Source organism: Eurosta solidaginis, chromosome 2, assembly GCF_040869045.1.
Source record: "Eurosta solidaginis isolate ZX-2024a chromosome 2, ASM4086904v1, whole genome shotgun sequence".
Taxonomy (NCBI): Eukaryota; Metazoa; Arthropoda; class Insecta; order Diptera; family Tephritidae; genus Eurosta; species Eurosta solidaginis.
Genome location: NC_090320.1, coordinates 67812547 through 67828890, shown reverse-complemented (window position 1 = coordinate 67828890; position 16344 = coordinate 67812547). Strand labels below are relative to the sequence as shown.

General features: G+C 37.6%; 1 protein-coding gene across 1 annotated transcript in view; it reads right to left on the bottom strand.

Moving 5' to 3' along the window:
* The window catches only part of DIP-kappa (Dpr-interacting protein kappa), a 421153-nt gene that overhangs the window by 105802 nt on the left and 299007 nt on the right, over positions 1–16344 (bottom strand). Inside the window, exons 9-10 of the mRNA XM_067769125.1 lie at positions 6338–6502; positions 1429–1488 (exon numbers count right to left, since the gene is read on the bottom strand). Coding sequence (XP_067625226.1) covers positions 1429–1488; positions 6338–6502 — 225 coding nt within the window. The remainder of the gene's footprint in view (positions 1–1428; positions 1489–6337; positions 6503–16344) is intronic.

Here is a 16344-nt window from a genome sequence, read left to right as displayed (position 1 = left end):
CAAAATATAGATATGAGTTCAAAAGCTACCATAAACAATTTTCGGGCAATTTGTTCATTCGGCCACAACCACCTAGAGAAATATACATCTGAAAGGTTAAGGGTTTTACACATATTCCAACCACACAATGCATTCTTGATCATTAAGGTTTGTTTGCTTTTCCTGCCACTGTTACAACTCTCGACAAACAAAACAAGTTCCTGCAATGGAAACACCTTTGAAAAGATGAGTATTCCGTGTTTGTGGGTTCATTATAAAATGATAATGCCGTTAATAATAAAATAATATAATGTTGTTGTTGTAGCGAGTGCATTCGATGCTAATGACCTTTTGCCTTATATAGATCTGGTAAGTTTCGGTATCAAGCACAATAAAAGTACAAACCCGACCATTTCGGAAACCATTTAACATCGTCATCTATGCCATTCCGCCTCCCACCCTGCAGTTCCATAAGGAGCTTGTAGTCACCAGGGCCTCGCCTGGTAAGCAAACAGGATTCGCCACGGATAGGTTAGGTTGATACAATTAGGTTGGAGAAGCTATAACTTGCCCCAGCTACCCCTTCAAAGGGTTACGCTACACAGCTAACGGATAAATTGCTTAAATATCCCTCTTCATCTGAATAATGATTATATTTTACAGAAGCGACTTGATTCTGGATACCAGGCTGAGTCTCATTTGATAATCACATTGTCATCTCAAAGATAACAATTTCTGAGGGTTAGGAAATGATTAATATTGAAGACTAGATTTGTCGATGTTACCACAGCGGGTTAGGGGGCTTAGAATATACCCGCGGCAGGTCTGCCTGTCGTAAATGGCGACTAAAACACCAAATTGATTCAAGGGGTTTTGTAGCGCAACCCTTCCAAGGTGTTGCAAGCGCAATATATAGCTTCCCCAGCCCAATTGTTAACCTCACCTACCCGTAGCGAATTCTGTTTCTTTAACAGCCGAGGCTTTGGCGACCCCAAGTTCCTTATGGATTTAGGGGGTGGAATGGCGGTATGGCCTAGAAGGTTTCATGTAGTTATACCAAATCGTTCCCGAGATGGTCGGGCTAGTACCTTAATGGTGCTTGTTTCCGGAACGTACCGAATCTGCATCCGTCAAAGAACCATCAATATCGATAACACTCCCCAAGGCCTTCGGTGAGTGTCCTTATCGCTATAACATGTCTCAATTGACCGGTTCACGGACTATTTTTCGTTGTCGGTCCTTGCAAATGGGCGGAACATAAACGGAAAATACATGGTATACGCAGACGCAAGATGATCGTGCTCATTCCTCAGAATTTAGCCCATGAAAATAAAAAGATCTAGACTTATATTGTGCACTTACGAATTTATGAAACAGAAACATCAAAAGCAGTGTCAGCAAACAAAAAAAAAAAAAAATAAACAGAGATATGTATACTTTTATACGTACCCAAGCTATGGTTCCATCCCGGCATTTCTGTTATGATTGCAGTTGTGGGTGTAGGCATTTCTGTTAAAAAAAGAAATAAATATAGCTGATTTTACTTATATGTGGCTGAGAGAGATTTTAAAGTAAAACAGATCAAATAAAAACTTTTCAATATATACCTCCGAGGAGATTGACACGAGCTTTTTTTCTCAATTTGCTTCGTGCTACTTTTTAGTTTTTCCTACAAATTGGCGGCACCTATAAGTCTTATGCCGACTCCTACCGTTTTCTGCAAAGCATATCAGTTTTTACTCAGGAGCTATTCATAGCAAAATTATTTACAGTCTAAGTGTTTGCCAACCACTGCCGAGGGGCAATACCATATGGAAACAAGTAAGGAAGGCTAAGTTCGCGTGTAACCGAACATTACATACTCAGCTGAGAGCTTTGGAGATAAAATAAGGGAAAATCACCATTTAGCAAAATGAACCTAGGGTAACCCTGGAATGTGTTTGTATGACATGTGTATCAAATGAAAGGTGTTAATGATTATTTAAAACGGAGTGGGCCTTAGTTCTATAGGTGGACGCCTTTTCGAGATATCGCAATAAGGGTGGACCAGGGGTGACTCTAGAATGTGTTTGCATGATATGGGTATCAAATTAAAAGTATTAATGAGGGTTTTAAAAGGGTGTAGCCCTTAGTTGTATATGTGAAGGCGTTTTCGAGATATCGACCAAAATGTGGACCAGGGTGACCCAGAACATCTTCTGTCGGGTACCGCTAATTTATGTATATATGTCATAACACGAACAGTATTCCTGCCAAGATTCCAAAGGCTTTTGATTTCGCTCTGCAGAAGTATTTCTTCTACTTAATATGGTAGGTGTCACACCCATTTTACAAAGTATTTTCTAAAGTTATATTTTGCGTCAATAAACCAATCCAACTACCATGTTTCATCCCTTTTTTCGTATTTGGTATAGAATTATGGCATTTTTTTCATTTTTCCTAATTTTCGATATCGAAAAAGTGGGCGTGGTCATAGTCGGATTACGGCCATTTTTTATACCAATACAAAGTGAGTTCAGATAATTATGTGAACTGAGTTTAGTAAAGATATATCGTTGTTTGCGCAAGTTATCGTGTTACCGGCCGAACGGAAAGACATACGGTCAACTGAGTATAAAAACTGGGCGTGACTTCAACACATTTCGCCCATTTTCACAGAAAACAGTTATCGTCTATGTCCCTACCAAATTTCACAAGGATTGGTACATTTTTGTTCGACTTATGGCATTAAAAGTATTCTAGACAAATTAAATAAAAAAGGGCGGAGCCACGACCATTTTAAAATTTTCTTTTATTTTTGTATTTTGTTGCACCATACCATTACTGGAGTCGAATATTGACATAATTTACTTTTATACTGTAAAGATATTAAATTTTTTGTTAAAATTTGACTTAAACATTTTTTTTTTAAAGATAAAAGAAAATTTCAAAATGGGCGTAACTCAGCCCTTTTTCAATAAATTCGTCTAGGATACTTTTAATGCGGCTACCGTGGTGTGATGGTAGCGTGCTCCGCCTATCACACCGTATGCCCTGGGTTCAACTCCCGGGCAAAGCAACATCAAAATTTTAGAAATAATGTTTTTCAATTAGAAGAAAATTTTTCTAAGCGGGGTCGCCCCTCGGCAGTGACTGGCAAGAGCTCCGAATGTATTTCTGCCATGAAAAGCTCTCAGTGAAAACTCATCTGCGTTGCAGATGCCGTTCGGAGTCGGCATAAGACATGTTGGTCCCGTCCGGCCAATTTGTAGGGAAAATCAAGAGGAGCACGACGCAAATTGGAAGAGAAGCTCGGCCTTAGATCTCTTCGGAGGTTATCGCGCCTTACATTTATTTATATTTTATACTTTTAATGCCATAAGTCGAACAAAAATCTAACAATCCTTTTAAAATTTGGTAGGGACATAGATTCTATGACGATAACTGTTTTCTGTGAAAATGGGTGAAATCGATTGAAGTCACCCCAAGTTTTTATACTCAGTCGACCGTCTGTCCTTCCGTTCGGCCGGTAACACGATAACTTGCGCAAACAACGATATATCTTTACTAAACTCAATTCACGTAATTATCCGAGCTCACTTTGTATTGGTATAAAAAATGGCCGTAATCCGACTATGACCACGCCCACTTTTTCGATATCGAAAATTAGGAAAAATGAAAAAAATGCCATAATTCTATACCAAATACGAAAAAAGGGATGAAACATGGTAGTTGGATTGGTTTATTGACGCAAAATATAACTTTAGAAAAAACTTTGTAAAATGGGTGTGACACCTACCATATTAAAGTAGAAGAAATACTTCTGCAGAGCGAAATCAAAAGCCCTTGGAATCTTGGCAGGAATACTGTTCGTGGTATGACATATATACATAAATTAGCGGTACCCGACAGAAGATGTTCTGGGTCAGCCTGGTCCACATTTTGGTCGATATCTCGAAAACGCCTTCACATATACAACTAAGGGCTACACCCTTTTAAAACCCTCATTAATACTTTTAATTTGATACCCATATCGTACAAACACATTCTAGAGTCACCCCTGGTCCACCCTTTTTGCGATATCTCGAAAAGGCATCCACCTATAGAACTAAGGCCCACTACGTTTTAAATAATCATTAACACCTTTGATTTGATACACATGTCATACAAACACATTCCAGGGTTACCCTAGGTTCACTTTGCTAAATGGTGATTTTCCCTTATTATGTCTCCAAAGCTCTCAGCTGAGTATGTAATGTTCGGTTACACCCGAACTTAGCCTTCCTTACTTGTTTCATGATGCTTTTTTTTGGAACTTGAACCAAAGACATTTGTTGTTTAAACGAGCATGCTATCATCAAGAAAGCCCTAAGCATTTGCTATACCTCTCCGCAAAGAATGCCTGGAATTAAAAGTATCATTTTTCTTACACATACATGCAAAACGGCAAAGTACCCACCAAAGAATATTGTAAGCGATTAAAAGAAGTGTACTATGCGGCTAGTCATATTTTTTGAAACTGGTGATATTCGGTTTGAGGGTGCTGTCTAGGCTCTATGCTGAAGGATACCAATAGATAACATGATCAGCTAATAAGGTTCGTCAATAAAGATACTACTTCTTCCTCTACTCTGATGCGTAGTGACTAACTCATTCTTGGGATGACCATATAAGCACAGTGTAAACGCCCGATTATAATAGGTGGAGACTTCAATGCATGGTCAACTGTAAGGGGTAGTAGTAGAAGTAACGATAGAGGTAGAGTTCTTCTCGAAAGCCTTACACCCCTGAGCCTAGAACTTCTAAATGATGCAAGGAAATATACACTCGACACTGGCAATAGACGCTCCATTTAAGATCTCACGTTTGCTAGTAGCGAAATAGCGAGGCGAGCAAAATGGTCCATCAGTAATACCTACACACATAGCGACCACAAAGCTATTAGCCCAGAGCTAGTGGAAATTTCACCAAGAACAGCTTCTAACCAACTGCAAAGAAGAATATGGAAACAACACCTTTTTAAACCAGAAGCATTTGATTTTGTATGCAATGATGCCATAATACGAAGGACATATGCGGAAGATCTGTCGGTTTAAATATCTAAGCCATTAAGTATGGCGTGTGATGCTGCCATGCCCAGAGGTCGCGCAAAATTAAATCGGACTCCGATATATTGGTGGAATGAGGAAATAGCAGAGGAGCCTATAAAATACCACAAGGTGCGACGAAGGGCACAGATGGCACGCTCATCGCCATGATATGACAAGCTACACAATACCTACATAGCCCACACACGACCTATCAAAGTGAGGCCTATCAAAGTGAGTCCTCGAAGGTACGGAAATCCTAGAAATAACAGAGCAGGAGGAGGTACTTGGGGACAGTAAGTCTCCAGGACCGGATGGTGTGCCAAATATAGCCCATACTTCAGCAAAAAAGTCAAGAACATCTGTATTTACGGATCTCTTCAACGCCTATATCCAAAAGTGTTGGAAGGGTTGGAGTAGGAAACGATCGGACACATTTTGTTGTCGGTCCTGCGCTTGCCATGCTAAGACTTCAGCTATATGGAGTGATACAACTGTCAGATCCATCAGCAAGTGGCATAGATGCTACAAAATTTTTAGAATTAAAAGGACGGAGGAATTTTATAACATATGTTGTTGTTGTTGTAGCGATAAAGACATTTCGCGAAGACCTTGGGCAGTGTTATCAATATTAGTGGTCCTTTTGCGGATGCAGATCCGGTTCTTTCTGGTAACAAGCACCATAAAGGTACTAGTCCGACCATCTCGGGATGGTATGACCACATGAGAACATCTAGGCCGTCCTCCCTCCAACCCTTCCACCCACATTCATCAGGAGTTCGGGGCCGGCAGAGCCTCGGCTGTTAATAAAACAGAATTCGCCACGGATAGGTGAGGTTGCGCTACACAGCCTCTTGAATCAATTTGGTATTTTAGTCGCCTTTTACGACAGGCATACCTACCGCGGTTATATTCTAAGCCCCCTGACCTGCTGGGATTAGACATATGGGGTAAACATAGGTCTTGGTTTTTGGTAGGGTTCTTCAGTTTGGTCGTTAAACAAATTTCTGGTAAAACAATGGAAACAACTCAACCAAAAAAAAAAAGGTAGAAGATTTGCTTAAATGGTATAAGAAAGAAATACATAGAATGGCACCCAAAATTATAGGGCAGAAACAATGGGAATATCCTCCAAATGCTCCATTAATGGCATCAACAGAATTCAATAAAAGAAGCCAAAATTATGTACGAAGATATGGATCTAATTTTGAAGCTAGTAATATTTTCCTGTTACTTTACAATTGGTGGTATTTGTAAACCCTTCGTACACAACTCATATCGGTTCCACCTACCATCAAGTTTTATGTTGCCATCCGTCTCGCCCAATGAATTTTTAGCGACACATCGATAGGTACCGAAATCGTTGGGGCCCACTGAACGTATTTTTAATTTCATGTATTTTGTGTAACCGCTTACTGTTGAGGTTGTCTCGTATTTGTCACCAGCGCGTGAAGTATCTGAAATGATTGAAGGTGGAGAAAAATAAAACTTGTGAAATTATTTAAGCACAAAATATAAATATTGAGGCAAGGAAATGCAGCTCATTCAAACGGGCAATAGCTCAGTAAGCTCGTAATTTAGGTAAACCTGGTCAACTTAAATGAAAATTATTGTTCTTTGGCAGGTTACTATGGTTATGAGGGAATCGCAGGATTACGTGAGTGGTTTTTTATATTCAGCTGAGCAGAATGGTACCCCGTAACAGCATAAAATAATTGAGATAGATATAGCTTTCTATATATCAAAATGATCAGGGCGAAAAAAGAAATTCATTTATTCATGTCCGTCCGTATCTCCGTCCGTCCGTAAACACGATAACTTGAGTAAATTTTGAGGTATCTTAATCAAGTTTGGTATGTAAGTTCCTGGGCACTCATTTCAGATCGCTATTTAAAATGAACGAAATCGGACTATGACCACGCCCACTTTTTCGATATCGAAAATTTCGAAAAACCGAAAAAGTACGATACTTCATTACCAAAGACGGATAAAGCGGTGACATTTGGTAGGTGGGTTGACCTTATGACACAGAATAGAAAATAAGTAAAACTTTGGACAATGGGCGTGGCCCCGCCCACTTTTAAAAGAAGGTAATTTAAAAGTTTTGCAAGCTGTAATTTGGCATTCGTTGAATATATCATGATGAAATTTGGCAAGAACGTTACCCCTATTACTATATGCGTTTTAAATAAAAATTAGCAAAATCGGATGACGAACACGCCCACTTAAAAAAAAATTTAGTCAAATTTTAGCAAACAATTTAATATCTTTACAGTATATAAGTAAATTATGTCAACATTCAACTTCAGTAATGATATGGTGCAAAAAAAATACAAAAATAAAAGAAAATTTTAAATGGGTGTGGCTCCGCCCTTTTTCATTTAATTTCTAGAATACTTTTCAAGCCATAAGTCGAAAAAGTTTACCATGACGATAACTGTTTTCTGTGAAAAAGGGCGAAATCGGTTGAAGCCCCGCCCAGTTTTTATGCACAGTCGACCGTCTGTCATTCCGCTCGGCCGTTAACACGATAATTTGACGAAAATCGATATTTCTTTACTAAACTCAGTTCACGTACTTGTCTGAAATCACTTTGTAGTGGTATAAAAAATGGCCGAAATGGGACTATGACCACACCACATCCACTTTTTCGTTATTGAAAATTTCGAAAAATGAAAAAAATACCATAATTATTTAGCAAATACGAAAAAAGGTATGACACATTGTGATTAGAAGATTGGTTTTTTGAAGCCAAATATAACTTTAGATAAAACTTAGTAAAAGGGGTGTGACACCTCCTATATTAAGTAGAAGAAAATGAAGAAGTTCTGCAGGGTGAAATCAAAAGGCACCCTGGTCCCCAATTTGGTCGATATCTCGAAAACGCCTTCACATATACAAATAAGGGCCACTCCCTTTTAAAACCCTCATTAATACCTTTAATTTGATATTCATATCGTACAAGCATATTCTAGGGCACCCCTGGTCTATCTTATGGCGATATCTCGAAAAGGTGTCCACCAATAGAACTCCCTGTTAAAATACTCTTTAATAACTTTCATGTCATACAAACATATTCCAGGGTTACCCTAAATTAATTTTCCTACGTAGTGATTTTGCCTTATTTGACAAAGGATGAAGGAAAATCGTTCCAAAAAACGTCACCCTTGGTCTACAATTTGGTCGATCTTGATAGCTGAAGAAAAATAGCAAAGGCAAGTTGCTTCGCTTTTTAGTATTACCATTTGTATGTATCTATGAAAAAGACAAATTTGTCTCCAAAGCTCTCAGCTGAGTATGTAATGTTCGGTTACACCCGCACTTAGCCTTCCTTACTTGTTATATCTCAAATTATCTTAAAAAAATTTCTAGATGCTATATACCTCCGAGGAGATTACGTTCCAGTTTTCGTAGTGCTACTTTTTCATTTTTTCAGTAGAGAGATTAGTCCTTCTGCTTTCGACCAGATTTTGAAGAAACTTCAGGTCCTGGTGAAGACCTACGATTAGAGAATGGACACACATCATCTCTTTATCGACTTCAAAGCAGCCTTTGATAGCGCGAAAAGGAGTTGCTTGTATTCCGCTATGCTTTGGGAAACAACACCACCAGCTCCGTGAGGGCTGGGATAGATCTCTTCGAGCCAATTAAGACAGAACGAGGCTTCAGATAAGGCTGCTCACTTTCATGGGGTTTCTCCAACCTAATGCTAGAGAAGATAGTTCTAGCAGCGAACCTAAACCACGATGGTACAATTTATTATAAAAGCGTCAATTGCTGTCTGCCTTCTTTGGATTTATTGAAAGAAGCATTGCTTTTGCTATGGCTACGTCTTCTTATTATTTTTGCTATAGCATATAACACTCTTCACCCTATTTGTTGAACAGTAAATGTCTGTAACTATTCTATGGGAATATTATGACTAGGGAAAACAAAATAAGAATAGCACGATTAGCGCAAGATTCGTAAAACGCCTGAATTTATGCTTGTGCGTTTGAATGATATTGTGACTTTGTTTAATGTCGCCTCATTTATTTCTACATATATGGGTATATAATATAACTTTGATTTATTTCTAAATTTGCGTTTTTTTATTGAACAAACAAAATAATTATTAAGGTAGTACAAATATACATATCTTTAATATTTGGATTGACAAAAACACAAACATAAATGATAATCCACACGTGTAAGTGGCCTCATATAAACATTAATATAACTTTGTCACTAACTCCGAAATCGTCTTTTATTTTATTTTTTATTTTACTAACTTTTATGATTAAAGTTTTATCCTTTTTCATAGTTGTGTGTAGCTGACGATAGCTGCGAATCATAGCAGACGAAAAACGAAATTAAAAGAATATCGAAATTTTTGCGATTCTTGCATGTCACATGTGACACATCATTTTGCAGATATGAACTTGTGGTACACATGCGATTTCAATCAATGTTTATTATACTCAGTTGAGCAGAGCTCACATAGTATATTAACTTTGATTGCATAACGGTTGGTTGTACAGGTATAAAGGAATCGAGATAGATATAGACTTCCATATATCAAAATCATCAGTATCGAAAAAAAATTCGATTGAGCCATGTCCGTCCGTCCGTCCGTCTGTCCGTTAACACGATAACTTGAGTAAATTTTGAGATATCTTGATGAAATTTGGTACGTAGGTTCCTGGGCACTAATCTCAGATCGCTATTTAAAATGAACGATATCGGACAATAACCACGCCCACTTTTTCGATATCGAAAATTTCGAAAAATCGAAAGAGTGCGATAATTCATTACCAAATACGCATTAAGCGATGAAACTTGGTAGGTGAGTTGAGCTTATGACGCAGAATAGAAAACTAGTAAAATTTTGGACAACGGGCGTGGCACCGCCCACTTTTAAATGAAGGTAATTTAGAAGTTTTGCAAGCTGTAATTCGGCAGTCGTTGAAGATATCATGATGAAATTTGGCAGGAACGTTACCCTTATTACTTTATGTCTGCTTAATAAAAATTAGCAAAATAGGAGAACGACCACGCCCACTTTTTAAAAAAATTTTTTTTTAAATTCAAATTTTAAAAGAAAAGTTAATATCTTTACAGCATATAAGTAAATTATGCCAAAATTCAACTCCAGTAATAATATGGTGCAAAAAAATACAAAAATAAAAGAAAATTTCAAAATGGCCGTGGCTTCGCCCTTTTTCATTTAATTTGTCTAGGATGCTTGTAATGCCATAAGTCGAACAAAAATTAACCAATCCTTGTGAAATTTGGTAGAGGCTTAGCTTCTAGGACGATAACTGTTCTCTGTGAAAAAGGGCGAAATCGGTTGAAGCCACGCCCAGTTTTTATACACAGTCGACCGTCTGTCCTTCCGCTCGGCCGTTAACACGATAACTGGAGCAAAAATCGATATATCTTTACTGAACTCAGTTCACGTACTTATCTGAACACATTTTGTATTGGTATAAAAAATGACCGAAATCCGACTATGACCACGCCCACTTTTTCGATATCAAAAATTACGAAAAATGAAAAAAAAAGCCATAATTATATACCAAATACGAAAAAATGGATGAAACATGGTAATTGTATTGGCCTATTGACGCAAAATATAACTTTAGAAAAAACCTTGGTAAAATGGTAATGACACCTACCATATTAAGTAGAAGAAAATGAAAAAGTTTTGCAGGGCGAAATCAAAAGCCCTTGGAATCTTGAAAGGAATACTGTACGTGGTATTACATATATAAATAAACTAGCGGTACCCGACAGATGATGTTCTCGATCACCCTGGTCCACATTTTGGTAGATATCTCGAAAACGCCTTCACATATACATCTAAGGGCTACACCCTTTTAAAACCCTCATTAATACTTTTAATTTGATACCCATATCGTACAAACACATTCTAGAGTCACCCCTGGTCCACCTTTATGTCGATATCTCGAAAAGGCATCCACCTATAGAACTAAGGCCCACGCCCTTTTAAAATACTCATTAACACCTTTCATTTGATTCCCATATCGTACAAACAAATTCTATAGTCACCCCTGGTCCGCCTTTATGGCGATATCTCGAAAAGGCGTCCACCTATAGAACTAAGGCCCACACCCTTTTAAAATACTCATTAACACCTTTCATTTGATACCCATATCGTACACAAAAGTTCTAGGGTCACCCCTGGCCCACCTTTATGGCGATATCTCGAAAAGGCATCCACCTATAGAACTAAGGCCCACTCCCTTTTCAAATACTCATTAACACCTTTCATTTGATACCCATATAGTACAAACTAATTCTACAGTCACCCCTGGTCCACGTTTATGGCGATATCTGGAAAAACCGTCCACATATAGAACTAAGGCCCACACCCTTTTAAAATACTCATTAGCACCTTTCATTTGATACCCATATTGTACAAACGCATTCTAGAGTCACCCTGGTCCACGTTTATGGCGATATTCCGAAAAGGCGTCCACCTAGAGAACTAAGGCCCACTCCCTTTTAAAATACTCATTAACACCTTTCATTTGATACCCATATCGTACACAAAAAGTTCTAGAGTAACCCCTGGCCCACCTTTATGGCGATATCTCGAAAAGGCATCCACCTATAGAACTAAGGCCCACTCCCTTTTAAAATACTCATTAACACCTTTCATTTGATACCCATATCGTACAAACAAATTCTAGAGTCACCCCTGGTCCACGTTTATGGCGATATTCCGAAAAGGCGTCCACCTATAGAACTAAGGCCCACTCCCTTTTAAAATACTCATTAACACCTTTCATTTGATACCCATATAGTACAAACAAATTTTACAGTCACCCCTGGTCCACGTTTATGGCGATATCTCGAAAAGCCGTCCACATATAGAACTAAGGCCCACACCCTTTTAAAATACTCATTAACACCTTTCATTTGATACCCATATCGTACAAACAAATTCTAGAGTCACCCCTGGTCTACCTTTATGTCGATATCTCGAAAAGGCATCCACCTATAGAACTAAGGCCCACGCCCTTTTAAAATACTCATTAACACCTTTCATTTGATACCCATATCGTACAAACTAATTCTAGAGTCACCCCTGGTCTACCTTTATGTCGATATCTCGAAAAGGCATCCACCTATAGAACTAAGGCCCACGCCCTTTTAAAATACTCATTAACACCTTTCATTTGATACCCATATTGTACAAACGCATTTTAGAGTCACCCCTGGTCCACGTTTATCGCGATATTCCAAAAAGGCGTCCACCTATAGAACTAAGGCCCACTCCCTTTTAAAATACTCATTAACACGTTTCATTTGATACCCATATAGTACAAACAAATTCTACAGTCACCCCTGGTCCACGTTTATGGCGATATCTCGAAAAGCCGTCCACATATAGAACTAAGGCCCACGCCCTCTTAAAATACTCATTAACACCTTTCATTTGATACTCATATCGTACAAACAAATTCTAGAGTCACTCCTGGTCCATCTTTATGGCGATATCTCGAAAAGGCGTCCATCTATAGAACTTAGGTCCACGCTCTTTTAAAATACTCATTAATACCTTTTATTTGATACCCATATCGTACAAAATAAATTCTAGAGTTACCCCTGGTCCACCTTTATGGCGATATCTCGAAAAGACGTCCACCTATAGAACTTAGGCCCACTCCCTTTTAAAATTATCATTAACACATTTCATTTGATACCCATATCGTTCAAACAAATTCTCGAGTCAGGCCTGGTCCGCCTTTATGGCGATATCCTTAAATAGCGTCCATCTATAGATCTATGGCCCACTTCCTCTTAAAATACTCTTTAATGCCTTCCATTTGATACACATGTCATACAAACACATTCCAGGGTTACCCTAGGTTAATTTTGCTAAATGGTGATTTCCCTTACTTTGCCTCCACAGCTCTCAGCTGAGTATGTAATGTTCGGTTACACCCGAACTTAGCCTTCCTTACTTGTTTTATATTTTGTTTGCTTTTTACTTCCTTTATATTAATTTCGTGTGGAGTTTTTCCGCCAATTTACATACAAAATTGGCGAATATTGCAATCCATTTCTTAGTAAATTTCCGAAGAGCTAGATTCTTGAAACTAAGAACAAACTTCAGCACCCCCTGACAATACATTATATAGGAAAAAAGTATAGCTGTCTAGGAACCGTGAAATTCCAAAGAAATGGTCCGAGTTTTGAAATTTTGCTTTCGTGTTTTCAGGAACTTGAACTTGAACCTGAAACTGTGAAATAAACTTTAGGGTCTATTACGTTATAATATTTAGGATACAAGAATTCTCTTTATTGCATAGGGATCGAGATATTTAGAGAGTACTTTTACAACATGTGGAATTTGCGACCGCTATTTGGGTAACTTCCCGTAGAGCTAGATTCTTCAATCTAAGAACATTATTCAGAACCCCACTGCAATTCAGTATGAGGGAAAAAATGTTGTCTGTGTGGCTCAGAGATCTTGAAAATTCAAAAAATATTCCGAGCTTGGCTATTTTGCTTTCGAGTTTTAACGAACCCCAACGTAGTGTAATTAAACTTTGGATATAGCTTTGGGATTTTTTACGTTATAATATTTAGGATAACATAGTTTTTTTGATGAAACAGGGACCGAGATATTTAGGAAGTCCATTTACAACATTTGGAATCTTCCCACCGCTATTTGGGTAACTTCTTCAAACTAAGTACATTATTCCAAACCCCATAATTATACAACAAGATTGGGCATTTTTTTCGCTGAATAGCCCAGGTATCGAGAAAATAAACAAAAATCGTCCGAACTTGGAAATTTTGCTTTCGGGTTTGAAGAAACTTCCGGATAATCCAGAAATCTAAACATTTCTATGCAACTTCGAATGATTTTTATATATTGGTTCCTAAGAAAATTTTTTACAGACGTTATCTTAAAACTTGAATATCAAAGTTCAACAAGATTATCAGCCTCATTCTGTTTGGCGAACGATACGCTCAACGAACGATACCTGCTTGGACGATATCGTGTGCTCATGGTATTCTGAATCTTACGTTGTCGTTTATCGTGTAGCTTTACGTCGTTTGTCAACTATAAGATATCAAGTGACAAACTTGCAACTCTGGGCACATATGTTTTGTTTTTGCGCACGCCCATAAAGTTTACAAAATAAATGAAATAAATATAATAAAAATGTATCAAGCTATTGCTCGATTAGTGTCCCAAGAAGAAGAATTAAAAATCCAAAGGCGGATATTGAGAGACCGCTCGAACGTTCTTCACTTACCGGACGCTGAGTAGTAAAATAACGAATTGCGCCTGTGTTGACATTGTTTACAAAATAATTTTATTTGGAGATTTGTTCAAAATTTTCGCATTAACAAAGAAATATTTCAACATATCTTTGACGAAATACAAATATATTTCAAAGATACATTTCATAGCACGCATTTACCACTCCAACTAAATTATCCACGTTCCTGCGTTTTCTGGCAACAGGCAGTTATCAGAAATCAGTTGGAAATGAAAGCATTTCATATATGGCCCAGCCTATAGTAGCGAAAGTCATTGATGAATGCTTATCCATTTTTGGGAATCATTTCAGCCAAAAGTGGCTACATTATACTGGTGCTCCCCTGGCCAGATTCACATTTGCTTTAAGCTCATGAACAAGCACGAGTATTAATATTTAAAGATACATTTTTCATTTCTTCTGGTCCATTTATATAAATGAAATACTTAATATGTTTTTTCTTCTTTTTGTTTATGCAGTGATGTGAATTTATTTAAATATTCATTAGTCTTATATTTGTTGCAAAAAATCATTATTTCAGTGATAGATATCAACCTAAACTTAAATAAAGGTCCTAACGAAAGAGGGCGTCACTAGGCGGCTACTTTGAAAGGGTGGTATCATGAACTTTGTTGAAATGGTTGTGGCTGAAAAAATTATTTTTATTGATTTGCTTAGGATAATAAAGCAGTGAAGCATTGGCAAAATTTTGATCAAGCCGGACTATACATCTATAATGTATTCCCGGCCATAAAGGGACATAAAGTAAAGAAAAGGCAAATGAGTAGGCAAAGGAGGGTGCAGTATTCGATGAGACGACGATAGACGCTCAATCCGTTTGAGGGAAATTAAAAGGAGACAGGAGTTGCATATGATTTCGGGGCTGCAAAATTTCAGTAGCAGCAGATGTAGGTATTGCGAGCTGGCGAACTCGATCAGTATCAATCTATTAGGACCTTGAGCACAAATGTAAATCCTGGCGCTTGATAGTGTTCCTCAGTACGGGCGTTGTACAAACGTCTATGTAAAGTACTGACGAACCGTTAGGCTCAACTTAAAGAAATCTAGCCAGCGATGTCGTTGTAATGCGCTTATATGTTATTTTGTGCTTAAAGCGTCTACAGACTTACAGTTAGTCATCTTAAAAATAGCCAGGTCGCTTTGATCTTTTACAGAGAGACTGCTTCAATTTTCCAGATTGTCCAAATCATTATTAGCTGGTCCATATGAATCTCTGTTGAGTTTATTATACTTATTTGGCAGCTTTAAGCAAAGTTATTTTGCTACGTAAAAGCTGAAAACGCTATTTTAATAAAAATCAATTTAAGTTTAACAAACCTAAGTATGCGCATGATGTTCCAATCATTAAATTTTAATATGACATTATCACAAAATAATATAATCGGCTGTCAAGTAACTTCCACATACATTGTTCTAAATGAAGTTCAGCCTCAAAATTTGCATAATTGTTTGAATTTTTGGTATTTAACAAATCGCGTCAATTTGTTGATAACTAACAGTTCTAATATGTATCATATGATATTGTTCATTATACTAAGCTTGTGCGTACATATGAAATCGAAAGTTATTTTATTGTGTTTGTTGCTATTTTTGTATATTTCCCGCAAGATGACAATTATGGCAATCATTTAGTATATAATATTCAAAATAACGCCATAATTATACCCAACAACATGGTATAATAAACTGAGCACCGCAGTGGTAACGTACCATGCGCCTAAAAGCGCACAACGCCCTATTATAGTGATAATATGTGCAACTGGGAATTCTCATATAATTTGGGTATTCATGTGAGCCTGATAATCAGCTTATCCGTTGGGGTGAATAAATTTTTAGACAGTTTAAAGAAGGTAAAATTCATTAGGGACAAATGAGTTTTAAGCAGCCCCCAAATTGCCATCATCGCTAACGCTAAACCTCCATCGCCAAAAATCTGTAGCACAGTCTCAAGTGCGTAGAAAATCATGCAACATTTATTACCATGTGGTTATTAG